The sequence below is a fragment of the Gymnogyps californianus genome, chromosome 18 (assembly GCF_018139145.2).
Source record: "Gymnogyps californianus isolate 813 chromosome 18, ASM1813914v2, whole genome shotgun sequence".
NCBI lineage: Eukaryota > Metazoa > Chordata > Aves > Accipitriformes > Cathartidae > Gymnogyps > Gymnogyps californianus.
Window position 1 is genome coordinate 3,018,219 of NC_059488.1, and position 19,459 is coordinate 3,037,677.

At 47.2% G+C, this 19,459-nt stretch overlaps 1 protein-coding gene across 1 annotated transcript; it reads right to left on the reverse strand.

Annotated features, from left to right (window-relative positions):
* Window positions 1–1,876: 1,876 nt before the first annotated feature.
* TNFSF15 (TNF superfamily member 15) lies at window positions 1,877–15,410 on the reverse strand. The gene is made up of 4 exons (XM_050908086.1): window positions 15,213–15,410; window positions 8,389–8,440; window positions 7,702–7,749; window positions 1,877–2,304 (listed from the first exon to the last, which is right to left on the reverse strand). The coding sequence occupies exons 1-4, from the start codon at window positions 15,408–15,410 to the stop codon at window positions 1,877–1,879; spliced, it is 726 nt and encodes a 241-aa protein (XP_050764043.1).
* Window positions 15,411–19,459: the final 4,049 nt, after the last annotated feature.

Consider the following 19,459-nt stretch of genomic DNA (forward strand, 5'->3'; position numbering starts at 1 on the left):
GAGATGCTTTACTACATAAAAGACCTGCTAGGTTTAAGAGGTATAGTCACGCTGTCAGCATGAAGGTGCTTACACCAAGCCATGAAGAGGCAGAGATCCTGGTGTTGCCTGGATCTCCCACCTCCTACTCTGCTCCTCTCCTCCCTTCACCCCCAATCTGGCTTGGCCTTTCTCTACACTCTACACTTCAGCTGTGCTACTGACTTTTCCTTGTCAGCTCAAACAGATCTTTATATAGCAATAAATTGTCTCCTGCTAGGAAGAGGCTCGCTGTGGACAAAGCAGCCTGGTCTCACTGCTGGTTGGGCTGCAACATCACACAAGGTCTCTTGTAGCTGGGCTGTCTCCACCAGAGAAATTCTCTGCCCAATTGAGCTGTTCACCTACAACCTCCCGTCCCCACTGCTACTTATTCCCCAGCCTTGGTGCCTCCCTGGCACTAACAGTGTGCTTTTGGGCCCCACCGTGGCTTTGAGTGGAAACATTAACTAGGCAATCAAGCCTGGCTGTCACTTCTGGCCAAGAAGTGGAAAATGGAGGAAATCCAATGAGGTGAGGCAGGAAAGAGAAAGAGTTGCAGAGAGTGAAGCCTGGTCATTGCAGAATGGCTGGGTGGTAGGTGCTCATGCGTGAGACCTGGCAGTTGAGAGTGTAAAGTCCGAATCTATGAGAACGTGACTTGAGTCATTATCAGTGATGTATTTATTGTGAGAGGAGAAGGAAAGGTGAGAGACAGTAAGGTCTATGAAAATAAATAAGTGCAAGGTGGGAAGCTAAATGTTCAGGAGCTCTGCATCTGGCCATGACAGGCCATGATCATGTCTTTGGATCTTTTGACCTTGTGTAGGGACTACTGGTTGCCAGCCTTCACCCAGGGAAAGGCTGGGGAGTCCCTTGTGGTTAGGGGACCGCTGCAGCATTGGCAATGGTTGCAAGGGGGACCACCAACACAGCGATTTCTTTAGTTGCTCTTGGTTTATGTTAAACATAAGGGAAAGCAAAATATTGCAGAGGTTTTCTTTCAAAATTTCAGTGGTTGATTTAAAAAGTGTGAAAAAATTTGCTGCGTGTCTCTCCCTGCCTTGTCTTTTCTGTTTTCCTAATGTTAGGACCTAGCAGGGAGATTCCACTTTCATGCTGAAACAGAAAGTGTTTGTGTTCCCTAGAAATTCTACATAAAGTTTTGAGGCTGTATATTGACTTAAATAACTGTAAACAATTTCTTGGGGGGGAAAAAAAATTTGAATTAGCTTCTGCAAAACACAAGATATAATTTTAATCTAGTTTACAGGGAAGTTGGAAGGGATTAATTAAGCAGTTAATGATTAATCTGAGCTTTATGTTAGTGCAAAGTGCTGAGCAAATCTATTCGTAAGGAAATGATGAAAACTAATTACCTTTTAGAACCGAGAATCTGAAGAAGGATCATGCAAAACTATACTGGAAGTGCTGGAGAAAGTTCAAAACACTTTTTTGAGTTGAGGAGATTGTGCATTGGAGGTGGAATTAGTGATGTAGCCTAGCTGCAATATTCAAGATCAATATTCCTACCCACAGGTATAAAGTGTTCCTCCCTAGCTTACAAAGTTTTGAAGAGCTCTCAGTTTTTACTTTCAAAAAGATATTTTTTCCTCCAATCTGACTTTCATTTTTCTGGTTTTTTTTCGGGGGGGGGGTTGGGTTGTTTCCATTCAGCCTGCGGCTTCAGATTTCCCTACCCCTTAATTTAAGGCTGCAGGGAGCTGCAGGGGAGTGACAGTACAGAAGAAGGATAACAGCACAGAGATCGCACCCTGACGCGCGCCCACAAAGCCGAGGTCCAGTGAGGTCACCCCAGGGCCCTGAAGGGAAGCCCCCACCAGCTGCTGCCAGAGACCTACAGTAAAAAGGCACCAAAGAAGGTTTTGTGCTCCTTAGTGTAATCCACCAGCTTGATGTCGCTAACGTTAACCATTAGCTTGTCTCCTACTTCTAAGGAGACCACGGCGCCCAGATAAATGGGTTGGAACCAGCTGTTTCCATTTTCACTGAGGGTCTTGGTGCTGGTCAGCAGCTGGGTGGGCTCGGGGTAACTGTCAGTGACTTTGGTGATGATCTCAGTGACAGAATTTGTTTTACTGTGACTTTCAATGGGCCCTCGGAAAGTGACCTGAGCGTAGACATAGTAGTCCCCAGACACAGGTATCACCAGTGCGTTGCTGGAATAACTCAGGTTGTTCTTGGTAAAGGCCAAGCCTCGCTTGTCTTCCCACTGCAGGATGGGCAGATGGTTTCCCACGGTGTTGGTGAGATCTTGTTTCTTCACTGCGGGAGGAAGAGAGAGGGAGAAGAGGTGGGTTAGTTTGCTACAGCCGGGGATATACTGCTGAATGTAACGTGAGATCACTACCCCAAAGGGCAAGCATTTCAAACAGGGTAATCGAAATGGTAGGACAGAAACGTTCTTATTCTACAGCTTGAAAACTGAGGTGAATTGGCTGCAGTCCAACTGTCCAGTGATATTTTTGGAGGGTGTCCATAGGGTGTCCAGATCTGAGCAATTGGGAGTGAAAGCCAAGGATGCTTTGGAAGACCTTGGCCAGCGCAGGCTGCCTGAAGGGGCACGCTGCGACTGGATGTCCTGGTTGTGGGCCAGATCCCAAATGATGAGACTGTCCTTTGTAAAGGCTGAGTCTCATGGCACTGTGGAGAAATACAGATGGCTTTACGCTGCAGGTCTGGGGTGCTATCTTACCTATTTACAGAGTAAAAAGCTATCTTACCTATTTACAGAGTAAAAAGCTTGTCCTTAAGTGAAACCAGTGCTGGGGCAGTTGTACACATGGGTACCATGCCTGTACCTAATGGTTCGGGACAGTAATAAGAAACACTAAAGCATCATTTTCTTCAGTAGCGATGGATTGCAATTGTGTTTCTTAGACACTACCGTGCTTGCAAAAGTTTCACAATGATCAGCATGATCTATCACCAAGAACTGAGACACTTGAACTTCTCTTCCTGCCAAGTTGCTTCTGAAGAATGTTAGGATTTGTTAGCCCTTGCGTCAGGCTTTTCTTCCTGAGTGTTCACAATGAAATCTTTTGCTGTAGAATTGCTTTTGGTTTACCAGTGTCATTTGATTTTACCAAAAACTCAGAAGACTCCACTGTGCTTCAAGAGGCCCATTTCCAAAGCAACACATTATATTTAAAACCATTTTTATCTTTTTTTTTTTTTTTAAATGCTTTGCTGGAACAAAACACTAAGCTTGGTGTTACCCTCAGCTTTCCTCCACACTTTTTCCCAGTCTTGTGGTTAGCTGATTACAAGCAGAGCTCTAATCCAGACCCCAACATCAGTTTGATCCAAGCCGAGGATGCTCCCCAGGCTGCAGGTGTCTCAGGGGAAGAATCAGGGAGCTGCTGACCTATTCCCTTCGCCTCTCCTCCACCTTTTTAATTCCTCTCACACAACAGCCAGGAGAATAAGCCCTAGCACTTACTCATTTTTCTGCAGGGAAGCAAAAGAGTTTTCTCTGCTCTTTACTGACTGCCACATAAAATTGTTGTGGTAAAACAGCAGCTGAGGCAGTGAAAAGGAAGAGGATAAAAACCATTAAGATTCTGAGAGGTATGAAAATGAACCTGGAAAGTTAATGTTAAACGCTGAGAAAGACTGAGGCAACTGATTTCCAGGAAATGAGACCTTTTTCATGAGCTTGAGTTAATGTTCAAAGTTGATTTTGAATCAGTATTTGGGGAAGGAGTGCATGTGCATGGGCAGGGAGGCAAACGGAATGCAGGTAAGGGAAAGCTTTGAAATTCTCTTGGCAATAACCATTAGGTTTATCCTGGGTGAAATGAGATGCAGAAAAACTAATGTGCTCAGCTCCCAGTGGCATCCGTTTCCTTCTCTTTTCTAGCAATAAATAATCCATAAGTAACAAGAAGGTGTTAAGAGTGCAATTTCTTGCATATTCTTTGACTAGCACAACAAAATAATGGCTTTTCTTTCAGCCTGCCTGTCAGTGCTGCTAAAGTATCAAATCTTTCTGATCTTTCCCCAGGAGGCAAAGTACATGAGGAGAGTATTTCTGTGTGGGAGAACGATAGACAGGGATTGTGATAGCAAGCCAAGCTAAATTACAGAAGTATTATAAGGACTATGAGGCTTAGAGCAAATGGAGCTTTGCCTGATACAGAGAGAGAGGAATAAAAGAAAGTACTCATGGTCTGCCTTCATCCTCATCTTCCTCTTGGGTGTCTAGGGACTGGTCTGAGTCCTGGCAAAAACTAAAGTAGCATTTGGGTCACTCTAAGGTTTACAAGTGGTTGGAGTAATACCTCTCAGAGATCAGTTGGCAGCAGATGAAATCTTGTTTGAGATGGGAAGGATCAGAAAAGATCAGAATATTTCCAGAAAATGTCCTGGGCTCTTTACCATCTTGGGAATTTGGGGGGAAAACTGAAGAGAAGCTGCATGTGAAATATTCTTTTCCATGTAGAATGACGCATTTAAAATGTCAAAGACACTCAATTCTTCAATGTTTTTTATAACTAACAGGCATCTCAAATGAAGTACACGATGTCATAACTTCTAGAATTAGGCAACTCTAAGTTTTACAGCTATAACCTCCCTTTTAGGATAAAGCTCACCCTATTGATGCTCTCTATTTTCAAGTTAATTAATTTTTTCCCATGCTTTCAATACCAGTCAAGAGGAAAAATGCATGTTCAAGTGCCTTTGAATACAGTACGGCTCCTTTTCTAGCAGCAGTTGTACTTTGTACTTGTGATGTATTTATTTCATAAATGTATGGAGCTATGCTTCCTGCAAATATACCTATTGTGCTAACTCTTGAAGTAAATAAAATCTGCTTTTAATAAGGGATTCATTGCCACAGTTCCTTCAACTTTCCCATCCACTATAAATTTTTGGCATCCCTTATGTGCGAAATTACTTCTCCTTTCCCAAAATCCCTTTTGGTTTAGTCCCTTGCTGGAGAATCCCAGTTGCTTGGCAGCTTTTGGGTACATTTTGTGGCATATTGCTGAACTGGTGGGGTTTTTACAATTCTTAGCCCTCACTGGTGTGAGAGCCTGATACTGAACACTGTACTCTGAGGCCAGACTCCTGGTCTCAGCAAGAGATGAGAGTCTGAATCTCCTGTTGTAGTAAAGCCCTTGTACAGCATGTACTGCAAAGTCCCGTGGCTGCAGGGTCTCTGTTGCTCAAGATCGTGCCCTGAGAGTTCAATAACTGCCCTTAAAAGGTCATTACTTCCAACAATCAAGTGGAACCAGAAAGTTATGTTCTACCCAGATTTAGTGGGGCGCTCAGATACCGTTGCAGCACGGTAAGCGCGAGCCAGGTACTTGATGGGGTTTCTTCAACATAGTTCATCCAGCCGTGCCACAGGCTGCTGACAAGAAGGAATAGGCATTGGTCTGCATCTTGACCCAAAGTGCAACCAAGTATGTCAGAGAGGGGATGATGGCATGGCATGGCGCAGTCAGCAGCAAATATACATTAGTGCACAGGAGAGAATGGGGATGGAGAAAAGTCCTAGCTAGGTATTCACATGGATTGTGCCATTCTTCACCTGCTATAGCCTCCCTGGGAGAGGAGATCTTGATGCCAGTTTGGGTAAGTTCAAAATGCTCAGTGTGTGTTAAAAAGGCCAAGAGCAGGTGGAAAATTCATCATAAAGGAACAGGGACCAAAACATCGAGTCATTCTGCTGCTGCTAATTCAGTGGCGCATTCCCATGAAAGTACTGTGGCTAGTTCTCATTCCTCTCACTCTGCTCTCACCTTCAGAATATATGTGGCTAAAACTAGAACAAAACAGAGAGAATAGAGATCTGGAATAGATTTCCTACAAGTGAGAGTTTGTAGTCTACCACCTTTACTTTGAAAAAGGTACTTGAGATGGGGGAATATAACAAAGATCTGAAGAATAATTTTCCTTTTTCACTTTCTATGCACGAGTCACGGTTTCTGAGAAGACCAGGGTGGCACCCAAGAAATTATTACACGGCAAGTTTAACATAACAGGAAATATTTTCTGACTGCGATGCACTGTTAAGCTTGGGAACTCATTGCCACAGAATACAGCACCAAAAATATGCTTGGGCTAAAAAAAGTTCGTGGAAATTAGGTTCCCTGATGGATGTATAGCACAGCAGCCTGGGTGTAGCCTTTTTGCACAGAGAAGGAGCGATAAAATCCCCTTAGCTTTTCCCTTTCCATGCTACTTGCTACAGCCAACGACTGGCCCGTAATGGCAGGTTGAAGAGGATGGACACCATCCCGGGGAGACTGCTCAGGAATGATGGCGAAGGAATTTTTGCAAATGAGGGGCCTGAGGAAATTTGAAGAAAACTGTTGGGTGCTTCCCTGTGGCAAGTGGACTTTTGTGCAACCCAGGGAAGTTCCTGTCAGCAGACCTGTGCTTCAGCTGCTCTTCTGAGTCAGCTGCACCAGGAGCCTCTGGGTTTCTCTGCCGTGGGGGGACGCAGGGGAAACAGAGACACACTAGCAGACGTGGTCCTTTTGCTCTTGCAAACTTGCACTTAAGCAAAGATGTGATTTTGAACAAGGACAGGTCAGTTTTGGAGCTCTAGCAACCTGCATGCAAAAGGGGATGGGATCAAGGATGTGCATTAGAAAGGAGCTTGTGGATTAGGGAAGGCAAACTATGCTGGGAAAGAAATCAGCCCTGAAATACTGATTGGCTTAACGCTGTAGGTAAATTTGTGTAAAGCATCATGCCACTTCTTGCATGCTTCAAGTTACTAAATTGCTCCCCTGGCACAACACACAGGGTGTTGGAGAAGCTTCTGCAGTGAGCTGTATTTTTAAGAGGTATAAATTGCCTTAGGTCAGAGCAGCTGGAGAGCCTTTCAGCGCTCAGCTCCATCCACATGGGAACCAGCCATGAACTCTTTCCTCTTCTCTGGTAATACCTAAATTTTCCAGGTGGGTGGAGTTGGCGGGGTTGGGGAAGGCTCAGGACAGTGTCCTTGATGTGACGACAGCTACACCTTCAAGGCTGAGGTGGTGAGATGGTGGCCTTGCAAATGCTGGCAGCCCCTCGGAAATGTATGGCAGCCCACCCTGCGACAATGCTTTGCGATAGCACCTTCCTAACACAAGGTAAGGGCTTGGAGGCGTTCAGCTGGACACAACTCTTCCCTTGCTTTCTCCAATGTGAGTCAGAGATGATCTGACTAAAAACAGGAGGCTATTTGATGGCAATATGGTGTGTGGGGCCCGAGTCACACCGTGCAGAAAAATAAGGGCCCTAAAACTGGTTTTATTTGACCTGATTTTGCTCCAAAACTGGTAGTTTTTCCCAATTCACTGCTCTGTGACGGCTCGCTTGGGCTCCTTCCACTGCCTTTTCTAGGGGATTCAGCAGATCACTAAGATACCAGGCACCTATTTAAGTGCAGTTACAAGAGCTGCTCATTCAATGAAATAAATGGCTTGGAAAAGTGGCAAGAAGAAAAGTTTCTGTCAACTACCTCCTTCGTGGGCCCTTTTCTACAAACACAGGCTGCAGTAAATATGTCATGGTCAACAAGGCAAAACTGATGATTATTTTCCCCATGTTTCCTGCAACACCTGATCCTATCAGACCCATATAAACCAAGATTATTGCACCGCTACATCTGCTGTAATACCCACGGGAAACGCTTCATTTTTGAACAATCATTACCTGTCAGGTGCGCTCTTGGCTTTTCTGCACTGGAAAGTGTATCTGTAACTGAGGGGGAAAAAAAAAAAAAGATGTGTATAAGGACATTTGCTGCTATTCAAGTCAATGAGATGTGAGCGGTGATCGATGCCGCTGAGGAAATGTGTGCAGTCCCTTTCTATTTCTGCATACGTTTAAGTCAGGAGTTATTTGCCGTGATTGTTTATTGACACCATTGAGGTAATAAAATCCCTTTGCAAATGACTGAGCTTGTCAGGCCTGCTGCGGTGTCGACAGGACACATCATGGCCACGTCTTAAATTGCTGGAGGGTGAACGGAGGGGAGGTGTGGTGTGCACAGATGAGAGCGTGGCATGCACGGGCTCCCAAATCCATGCTTTTGCATGTTCAGGGAGTTACACCGATGTCGGAGAGCTGCTGGGGCAGTCTGTGCCTGCACTAGAAGGAGCGAGCTTGCACAGCCCTGGGGTTAGACATGCTTGCACTTTCACTCTGGCCCCAGTTATCTCCCTGCATCTTGTTGCCCAGGTTTGCCTCTGCCCTGGCTCGTTTAGCCTTGGGAAGGATTTGGGTGGTGAGAGCAGAGGGCAGGTGGGGAGGCATCTGCCAGCAGCGTGCTGCGGCAGCGATTGCACAACCTCGGTAAACAAAGGTGTTTGGGATGGAGGAAAGGACCGGCAAACTTACCAGTACCTACTGCCCGTTGCTTCAGAAAGCGAGAGCCCCTCTCTTCTGTGACCTGCAGGAGAGATTTGCAAGCAGTTAGCTCAGGGCTACAGTACCTCCACAGAGGGTCTGGTTTGCATTATCCCAGAAAATGGAATATGCTACAGTAATATTATCGACCTCAGCTAGAGCTTTTATGTAAAAGGACAAGCCCTGACAGGGCTTTGCTTCATTGCAAGTCTTCTGCTGTTTGTTTGAAACTGCCTACGTCTCAGAAAAGGTGCCAGGGACAGGTCCTGGGATCCTGTGGAGGTGGTTGCATTAAACTCGTCTTGTTCAGAGGCTGAACAAGCCCTTGGCATGACTGGGGGGGGACTGGTGGAGTGGCCAGTGTGGATTAGCCATTGCTAACCCTCCTTTGTGATGGTACTTCCATCCAGCACTGCTGGAGCACCTCTGCTGCTTAGAGATGCTCCTGTCCCTCAATCTGTGCAGAGCAAACAGAGCAAGCAGAGTGATGTGAGCAATTCTTCCCTGTCTCAACACTCAGCAGGTCTGAGCCTTCGCAGGTGCTCAGTGCATCCATAATGCCAGCAAAAAGACTAACTGAGGTGTATCAGCTACAGAGCTGCTGTTTCACCTGCTTTTCTTTCTGCATCTGTGTTATTTCAGACTGTTAGTCTGTTGCTTAGGTCTGTCCTGAATGTTGGGTTGCCTCATTGGAAGACAGAAAGGAGCTGAGCAGGTCTGAGAGTGCAGCTGCAGGGGGTGAGCTCTGCGGCTCGCTGCCACTCCACCGAGGGAAGGCAGGGTGATTCGCGTTTGCTTGCCTCTTCCGTTTTGTTCTAGAGCCGAACACCAGCACACTCGTAACGCATCCCCGTGCCAACATGCATTTGCATGGCAGCAGGGCATGGCCCTGGGCTGTGCCAAGCGGTTCTGATGTTTAGGTCGAGCAGTTCAAAGGGAAGCTGCTCTCTGCCTGCCACACGCCTATCAGGGCTGGTCCTTCTGAAGCACACTTGGGCATGGCCGGTGGCTTCTCACCAGGTGCCGGTCCTCTTATGGCAGCCTGCAAAGCAGCATGGGCCTTAGCTGGAGGATGCTGCGGGATGCTGACTCTGGATCCAGCCTCCCTGGGGTGTGAGGAGCATCCCTTATGCTTTCCCCAGGGCACAGTCCATTGCGGGCCTATGCCAACAGTGTGGTTGCAGAAAGCAGACAGTCTGGGTTATGCAGGCAGCTCAGCATTGACTATCAATCAGGGCTGTCAGGAACCCCTATCATGCAATGTTTGTCAGGAGCACGCTGGTGTGGTATGGTGTGTTTTATGGACAGCTACAATAAATACATTAAACACAGTAAACTGTGACTGATGAGCTTGCAGCTAAGGATTTGGTGCACACTGCTTAATAACAGGCTGAAATAGTATTAGCACGTACATGCTGAAGCTACCTCCTGGTGGCTATGTCTCACACAACTTCAAATACTGCAGGAGAAGTAGAAAATAGATAATTTATATTGTCTGGGGGAAGGAGAAGAGTCAGGCTGCCTGGGTTTGGGGACTGCTAGCTACTCCAGTAAGCCCAAAGATATTTTAATGTTTTACTAGCAGTAAACATCCATGTGCTCCTGCAGAAAACCTGATTTCTAAAATAGCTGCTCCAGTGTGTTGGGAAAAAATGGAGAAGGAAAACTGCAGGGAAAATTCCCTTTTTTTTTCTCCCTTCCCCACTTGTACACACATCTCTAGCTCAGCCATAGCAGTCTGCTGCTCTGCAGGAAACGTCGTTTAGAAGAGATGGTGGTGCGAAAGCTCAGTGTGTGGCTGACAGAGAGAAATGGTGGTGTGCTGTCAATGAGATGTCTGGGCCTTTCATTATGACTCGTGACTTTCTCCAAGGTCCCGTCTGCTTACTGTGGTGTCTAAACATGACTGTACTTTTGATGTGACAAAGATTCATAGCCAGGTGACTTTGTCCTTCCTCTGGTGGAAAGCACAAGATTGCTGTGGAGGATTTCCCTGAAACACTTGCCCTTGCTTTTGGCCAGGTGTATATGCATATGAGTATATTTTACACCATTATATATGTGACACTTCCTACATATTTATCAAGTGATATATTTTCTAACGATGCCAAGTACCGCAATGAGCTACAAATCAATCACAAACTTACATTTAATCATGTAACGTCAGTGGGACTGTTTACATATTTAAAGCCTAACTTCTGCTGAAGTACTTATATAAACTCGGATGTCGCAATACAGAGGTGATGGGAAAGTGGGAAGGATATCAAGCAGAATTCCGCCTCTTTATAAAAAATAACAAAATGGTTTTGACTAAAAACTGGGAAGAAGCTTTTTATGCAACCTCAATTTACTTGCTTCCAAAGAAGGCCAGAGGGAAATTCCAGGTGCAGGAGCTGCATTCATAGATGCTAAAGGACAGTGTGGTGCAGTAGATAGAGCAGGGTGCTGCAAGGTGTGAAATTATTCTGTTGCTTGGCAAAGGTAGAAGTTTTTTTTTCCATAATTGTGCTGTTTGATAAGGATACAAATCTAAACCTCCTACAGAAAATATTTTAGCACTAGTCAATGGTACACAATGGCCAGGAATTAGTAATATTTGACCTAAATAGGCACAGATGTACATTGATGGTGTAGATGAGGTGGTGAGGGGGAGCTAAGCAGCATGAGACAATAGAGATCGTTTACACAGTGTTTTTCTCTCTTTTCCTTTCTTGCTTAGCTGTGATTCTGAAAAGTTCACAGCATGGCTTCAATTTTCCCTTTGGTTACTGTGGAGAGACTGTAACCAGCACTGAGTGATGTTGAAAATCCCACCTTACAGCTGACTTGCAGACAAACGACATCTCAGACAGCCAGCTCCAATTATCCTGAAGACTGTGGTATGCAAAACACTTCCATGTTGTTTTGCTACCAAGAATGTCCAAAAGCCCCGCTGCATTTATATCCATATATTGCTAAAGCCAAAAAGAAGGGCTGAACATCCCCTGTGCGCATGCTTTGCCTCTTGCACCTCCAGGAAGGGCTGGGCGTATCCGGTAGAGTACTGCATGGGAAAAGCAGCTTGGCACTGCAGGCAGGGAGATTAATAAGCGAAAATATCCCCGGCACCTCCATCCACTCCATTTTTAGCACAAGACGCTACCTTACGGGCAAGGTCTCTGCAGATCATACACAGTTCATACACCCACAATTTTGCTAGCTCCAGAGATGCTGCATGGCCTGGGCTGGGCATTTTTGGTAGGGGCCTGTCCTGTGCCAGTAAAAACTGGCCTCAATGGGAGTATTTCAGCTGGACTACAGTGCCCAGTGTAAGCACGTACCCGGGGTGTGTGCTTTCTGGCTTCTTTGCCCACGAGGACCATGTGCATCAAGCAGCAATGGCCAGTCAGGACTTTTACTGCTGCTGACTTTTGGAAGGGGAATCCCACACACCTGGGCCTAGGTGCAATGCTGGCTGCTCCTCCCTGGGCATTTCTCCTTCCCCACAGATCAGGAAGCCATTTCAGGTTCTCTTTCCCATCTGGGCAGGCCATTAGGGCTTCTGGCTCTGCATGTTCTGGCAGTCCTTATCTGAGCTTTGTTGCTAGCTTTCTGGCTTCATCCTTTCGGATGGGATCCAGGTGGAGCTGCTAGGACTTTAAAGTCCCTCCTGTACCGCAGCAGCTCCCTTCTCCATTGCAAGGCTGACATGGCACACAGGTTCACGTGCAATCCTTTGGACAGGTTTTGGAATTTCCCTTTATGCTGCTTGTGGTCCTGCCATGCCATGCCATGCAAATAAGCCCAAGTACCAACATCTCCAGGCCACAGGACTTGATACTGTGCTGTATTGGGCTGGCCGAGTGGGTTGCTAAGGTAGCCAGAGATGCTCTTCTGGCTGCTGTGCTGTTCCCTTGGTAGATTTGCGCACTCAGACTGAAACTTGGCTTCCTATTGGGGAAGGATGCACAGCAGTCCTGGCCCTTCCTCTGCAAGGGCACCACTAGAGCCTTTTATATTTCCTGCTAATAACACAAGCCATGTGTTATTGCTTAAAGAACCCTATTTCCTCACCTCGCTCTGTCTTGTAGCACAAAAGAAAGTGATTTCTATTTCCAAAAGGGAAGCAGTGTAGTGAGCCTGGAAGGTGTCCAGGGAAACCATCATTAGACTTGAATTATTCATGCAAGACGCATTATACCATGAGAGAGAGAGAAGTGGTGGCTCAGACATGTTGATGTAATGACATAACTTGCCCTGCTTTTTCCTGAAAGGGACGTTTCCAGAGGAAAAGGTGAGTTTGTACGCCTTCAGAGGCAGAATGTGACACCATGTGCACCCAAACGGAAGCAGAGACGAATAAACTGCCTCACCCCACAGGCACATCGGAGGCACACCCCTGTTGCACAAACCTTCCCCAGCTCCCCTTCTCCTCCTCCTTGCTCCAGGAAGGACGGGCTCAGGAATTTACTACATCTGCTTCTCAGCTGCTCAGCTGTCGAGTCCCTCCCTCCTCCCAGGACTGTCCCCAATGCACGAGAAGTTGATCATCTGGCATGTGTGGGCTGAGCTCTGGTCCTGGGGCACGGAGAGGACACCTCCCATGGGCTTGCTGCTGCAAGGATCAGCAAGCGAATACGCATCTGGTGCAAACTCAGGTCTGCGCACTTGCTCCCACTATGCCCAGGGCATCTGCACCCCAAAACCAGTGCCACAGAGAGCTCTGGCACACGCGTCTGGTCCCAACCTAGTCCTCCTGATTTGGGCTATTAATGGGGCACGTGAGGAAGGCGTCCTTTAGCCATCCAGTTCTAACACTTCAAATGCAGAAGGAAATGCAAAAAGACTTTTTCCTGAGAGCCTTTACGCCCAGAAGCGTTCCCATGGACTGAAACAGCCTACAGCCGTGCTGAGCTGCAGGACCGAGCACCTGGGCTCAGCCCGTGACACGGCTCTTTAGGGAATTAACAGAAAGCGACACAGGCAGACAAATCCACCCATCTGCACTCTGTTGCTGGACAACACTGGCGATACAGTCAGTCACCAGCAGAGTGAATGAAGAATTCAGAAAACGCAGGATCCAGCTGGGCGCCGAACTGCAGCTGGGCGCTCCACCCACTGGGCTTGGCACAAAGGCAGCCGGCCAGCCCTGATGATTTTTCTCTTCCTCACTGGGACTCGCAGAGGCTGTAACCCATCTGATCACCTCATTACATCATTGTGGGAATACTACATGCTAATAATTCAGTGCATATGCATGGAAATACACACTAGCGTAGCCCAGGCTAGAGCAAATCTAATGGCTTACATTGTGCTTTTCCTCTTAGGAAGCCAAACCCACTCACAAAAATACTTTTCTCTGCTAACTCTGCCAACAGGGTCAAGAGCCAGGAACACATTAGTCCAATCAAACAGGCTAACGTTGTTATTTCACTCCAAGATTGTTTCAAGAACTGAACTGTTCTGCTCTGTACAACTCACAGGACACAAACAAAGAGCAATGCATCTGAGACTGTCCAAACAGCCTCTTCACTCCCTGTGCACCCATTCTAGCTGGCCTAAATATCAGTAACAGGGTCAGCGCAGTAACACGCACTTTCACACGTGCAAGAAATTGGCAGATCTAACAGCCTGAGGTACTGCGCAGGGCTGCTGCATCTCCTTTCAGCGGTGCACGAAGCTATAACCAGATAACGCAGAAGATGCTGCACTCAGAAGCCGGCATCGCTTGGGCGCAAGATGCCGGCTGTGCAGACTTGAGGTCAAACAGGGGCTAGCACGTCTCCGTGCAGCCAAGAGCACGCACGCGTGCAGCCATGGGTACAGCTGTCACGCTCTCTAAACATCCATAGACTAAATGTGTGCAAGGTTAGAAATCTGCCTTCAGGGCCACTTACCAACACTGCTTTCTTTTGCTGTTCCTAAGTGAGCATGTAACAAGCAGGCTAATTAGTTGGGGAATTTCAGACCTGAAGCTAAAATTCAAACCTTACTTCTTCAGACCTATATGCATATATGCATCCTTCTAGCGTGAGGCAGCCTGCTGAATTCATAGTCTACCATGGAAATAGGCACTTGTTTGCAGTCTGGCACGAGAAGGAGTGGGGCAGCATAGAGGAGCACTAGAAGCAGCCACCCCAGCAAGTTTGTATTGCTAGGAACAAAGTGAGTTTGGCTGTCTGTCAGAGGAGAAGAGCTGAGAAGATCCCTAGATCTACAGAAAGTTTTGTTGGGGAGTAAAAAATGGGATGCGAAATTTAGGGTCAGACTCCTTAATTGTCTCAAATCATATCTCTGCAGGAGTTTGCATTAATAATATACGAGAGTTGTAGCTGTCTGCCCAGTGACGGATGATGGGCACTGACACCCTGACATCAGCAGTGCGGTCAGCAGATGTTTGCTGAAATACGACACTGGGAGGGGAAGTCTCAGATTTAACCCAAACGAAGGGAGGAAAATGAGCCGTAGTGTCAAAATCTGGCTGAAATCAGTGGAGAGACACAGATTTCCATCAACTAGTGATTTTTCTTAAGCGTTTCCTGCAGCATGTCAATAAAGTTTTAAAGTTGTGCATTGTACTGTGACCTCAGTGAAATTAAGACAAGAGGAACAGAAACGGTTAGTTAAAAAGACCGAACAATAGTAAGATTTATCCCAGGCAGATTTGCTCTGCATAAGGAAGAAGGAACGTAACAGTGAGTTTCTCACGTTCCCTTAAAGATGAGAAACTCATAAAGAGAACAAAAGAACCAAACAAACCCAACCCTGGAGATGCGGGACGCAGCGCTGTCCTCCTCACACCACGGCAGGACAGAAATCAGCCATCAGTCTCTTACCTGGCCGGCGCAGGAGCTGGGGGCTCCGAGGTTTCCAACCAGCAGGTAGGCAGTGGGCAGCGCCAGGACCAGCACGGAGAGCAGGCACAGCAGCACCGCGCACCGTATCCTCCTCAAATCCTCCCTGAGGTGCATCCTGGAGGCTTGGTTGGTCCCAGGAGCCGCCTCCTCCAGGGTTATCTCGGCCACACGGTCCATGCTGGTGCCTGGCATGAGAGCTGCTGCTGTTCCTGGATGGGAACTGGGAACGGCAAAATCTCTTCTGGTGTCTGCCCTGCATGGAGACCCCCATTAAATAAGAGCTGCCCCGAGTGTGGGAAGGCACCGACACACACACACCCTCCCTCCCAAGGAATGCACCGCCTACAATAGAAACCTAGCTCAGGGAAAGAGAGCACCGCGGCTCCCCGAGCTCCCCGAGGTGCCTGCTTTGTGCCTCCGTCTGGCTTTTTTTCCCCCTCGCTGTGCAGAAGGAAGCTAGGAAAGTCCCAGTGGGTGGAACCAGGATAAACCCTGCTGCTGGGCTGGATAAGCTTGAAAGCTTTTCCGCGTGGCAAAGGGAATATGAAACCAATGGGAGTGAAAGTGAGAAGCCGGGGGAGAGCGAGAGCGAGTGGCAGAGGCGAGCGGGTGGTGTGCGGTGTCCCAGAGCCCAGCAGTTTTCAGCGCAGCCCCGGGAGAAAAGGGAAGAGTCTTTTAGGGAAGGCGAGGGTATCACAAGTGACCCCAAGAAGGGGTCTGGTTCTCTGAAGCGTTGCTTCATTCCTACGTTTTAGCAGAACTTGCAGTGGGCTGCAGGTTGCTCAATGTACCTTTTGTACCAAACAGTCTAGGGTCAGGCCTAAAATAGGGTGTTTAGCTGCTGTGGGGTTCGTCTTCGCCAAACTCTTCTTAATTGTGCTTTCACAGGAGCCTGTTGTCATTACTTGGAAAAGCTGTGACATTATTGCACTTGGGAAAAATGTATGTCATCTTACTTTATTGATAGCTGCTATCTCTGATTAAAAGGGCCTGCTGCCTATTGGCAACCTCAGGAGCTGGTCAGCAACTGATTTAGGAGAAATAAGATCAGATGGTAGCCGATGTCCAGCTGGAAGGGGCTCCCTTCTCCTGGGGAAGGCTAGCTGCGTGCTCGCTCCCTGCCACACAGCAGCAGCCCACCCTCCGTCCGCTGGCCTTGGGCAGGCTTTAGGAAGGGCTTGGCAGGAGCCATCAGCAGAGATGTTGCCATGTAGACTTATCCAGATTGTTGAAATTAGAAATTTTTTTCCCGGGAAAACATGGTTCTCACCAAAACTGAAACTTTCTTTGATTTATACACGCACACACACTGATGTGCAGAAACTTCTCCTTTTTCCCTGGGTAGAGAAACAGGGTGGAAACTTACTTAATTTTAGTGAGAGAGTGTTGTGGTTTGACCCCAGCCAGCAACTCAGCACCACGCAGCCGCTCCCCCTCCCAGTGGGATGGGGAGGGGGATCGGGGAAAAAAGTAAAACTCGTGGGTTGAGATAAGAACAGTTTAATAACTAAAATAAAATATAATACTAACAATAATAATAATGAAATATAATAATAATAACAATAATAGTAATGAAAAGGAATGTAACAAAAAATGAGAGAAGTAAAACCCAAGAAAAGACAAGTGATGCACAATGCAGTTGCTCACCACCCGCTGACCGATGCCCGAGCAGCGATCTGCACCTCCCGGCCAAACCCCCCAGTGTACATACTGGGCATGATGCTCTATGGTATGGAATATCCCTTTGGCTAGTCGGGGTCAGCTGCCCGGCCGTGCTCCCTCCCAGCTCCTTGCACACCCGCTTGCTGGCAGAGCATGGGAAACTGAAAAAACTTGGCTTAAGATAAGCGCTACTTAGCAACAACTGAAACATCAGTGTGTTATCAACATTATTCTCACACTAAATCCAAAACACAGCACTGTACCAGCTACTAAGAAGAAAATTAACTCTATCCCAGCCGAAACCAGGACAGAGAGCAACAAGGTTGTTTCCCCCATCTCCCCATGAAAAGCATTTCAGATTTGTGTTATTATGAAATAATATCAAAGAAAGAAAAATATTTTCTCATGTCCCAGTCTGTCTGCAACCCGCCCCCCCCAATAAAAATTCAGCCAGCTCTTATAATTTGAACTTTGATAACACTGCCAGAAATCTTCCTATTAAAATAGTCCAGTGCAGCTCTTGATACACTGGAAAGCTAGAAGTCATGCTCTGAGCAGAACATGCATGGAATAGGCCAGGGAAAGGGAAAGTGTGAAGGAGAAAGCAAGAAACAGTGAAACCCAGTATGGTTTAGGGAGATGGGACAGGAGAGCTGGTAAAGCACCAAAGGACATGTGCTCTAATCCGAGCCAATCCACATAACTCCTTTGTGACCTTAAGCTAGCGACTGACTTTGTTTCCTTCTTTAATTCATTGTTTTCATTTAGGCTGTTAAACCTTGAGGACAAGGACTACTCTCTGTTTTTACAGCACCCAGAACTGATTTCAGGGCAGGCGTGACTCCTTTTATCATAAATTTCAAAAACGGAATGGGTGGGAAGGTGCTGCTGAGATCAGTAGAAAGAAAACTCATATTTCTGTGGAAGTGCTGTGTAAAGATGTGATTCTTTTTTTTTTTTTTTTTTTGCTGGGGTACCAGTTGCTTATTCTAGGGCAGAGTACTAAAAAACTAATACTAACATTTTGGCCATGAGTGTCAAAGTTAATTTTCTCTTCATTGTGAGTGCTACAAAATGCTTAATATATATTCAAGGCATGTGCCGTTCAAGCAGCCAGCCACAGATATCCCCAATCCATAAGCCAGCAAACCCCCTGGAGTTCATTTCTTTTAATTTTCCAAGGAATTCCAGTGGAGTCAGTTGTGAGTTAAAACAGGTCTTAAGAGTTTTATTGACCTGAGACTTCTTGCAGTGGTGTGTGACCTGCAAACCTTCAGCTGGAAGAGGATGAGTAGCCAGAGCCTCGGAGATAAAGGGCTGGGCTTTTGAGGTGAGGGGGGAACAGGTTCATGCTCTGGACCTGGCTCATGAAGCCAAGCTGAGAATTTGTTCTTAAAAATCCCAAGACAGGAAGGAGAAATTCCTTTTTCCTCTCCAGAGCGCAAGTGCATCTGGCACACAGTGTGCCTTTTATTTGCCAGGTGACTTGCTGTCCAGGTTTTAGCTGGGACAGAGTTAACTCTCTTCTCAGTAGCTGGTACAGTGCTGTGTTTTGGATTTACTGTGAGAATAATGTTGATAACACGCTGATGTTCTAGTTGTTGCTAAGTAGCGCTTATCTAAGCCAAGGCTTTTTCAGTTTCCCATGCTCTGCCAGCAAGCAGGTGCACAAGGAGCTGGGAGGGAGCATGGCCGGGGCAGCTGACCTGAACTAGCCAAAGGGATATGCCATACCATGGAATGTCATGCCCAGTATATAAACTGGGGGGGTTGGCCGGGAGGTGCGGATCGCTGCTCGGGCATCGGTCAGCGGGTGGTGAGCAATTGCATTGTGCATCACTGGTTCCCCCCCCCCCCCCCCTTTTTTTTGTTATATTCCTTTTCATTACTATTATTATTATTATTATATTTCATTACTATTATTGTTAGTATTATATTTTACTTTAGTTATTGAACTGTTCTTATCTCAACCCACGAGTTCTGCCTTCTTTCCCGATTCTCCTCCCCATCCCACCGGGAGCAGGGGGCGGGGGGGGGACGGGGAGTGAGGGAGCGGCTGCGTGGTGCTTGGCTGCTGGCTGGGGTTACACCACGACACTTGCCCAAGACAGCTCAGCAAGGCAGCTTTAGAGCAGCCAGAATAAACCCAGGTCTGCAGACCTCTCGTGCCAGTGCTGGGCTCCCACCCTCCGGCCGCCCTTGGCTGTGCCGCACCGTGCGGGTGCCTGGAGCCTTTCCCGGCCATTCCCTGGCTGCAGGACAGGGAACGGTGACCTTCGGTGACCACGACGGTCTCGTCTTTCCCGTGAATGGAGCTGGGCCTGTGCAGGCAGGGTGCAGACAGGGGCAGTCCTGCTCGGCTGTCTGTCATGGTGCTCTTCAAATTTCTCCTGCTGCTCCCCGGTTGCCCCCAGCTGAGCTCTCAGCCCTGACTGCTGGGATGTCAGATGTGTCCCAGCCTGTGATCCTTGACTAGTTTCTACTGATTAGAGAAATCTGCAGGGGTTACCAATCCAGCTCACCTCTCTAGTTTAACAAGCTTTAAAGAGGGGAGATGTTTTACT

Excerpts from the sequence above, each read along its gene's own strand:
- TNFSF15 (XM_050908086.1), bottom strand. The coding sequence starts at position 15,410 with ATGGACCGTGTGGCCGAGATAACCCTGGAGGAGGCGGCTCCTGGGACC. Across the intron at positions 7,750-8,388 it reads GCAACGGGCAGTAGGTACTG|TTACAGATACACTTTCCAGT; the intron begins GTAAGTTTGCCG and ends TTTCCCCCTCAG. Across the intron at positions 2,305-7,701 it reads GCCAAGAGCGCACCTGACAG|TGAAGAAACAAGATCTCACC; the intron begins GTAATGATTGTT and ends TTCCTCCCGCAG.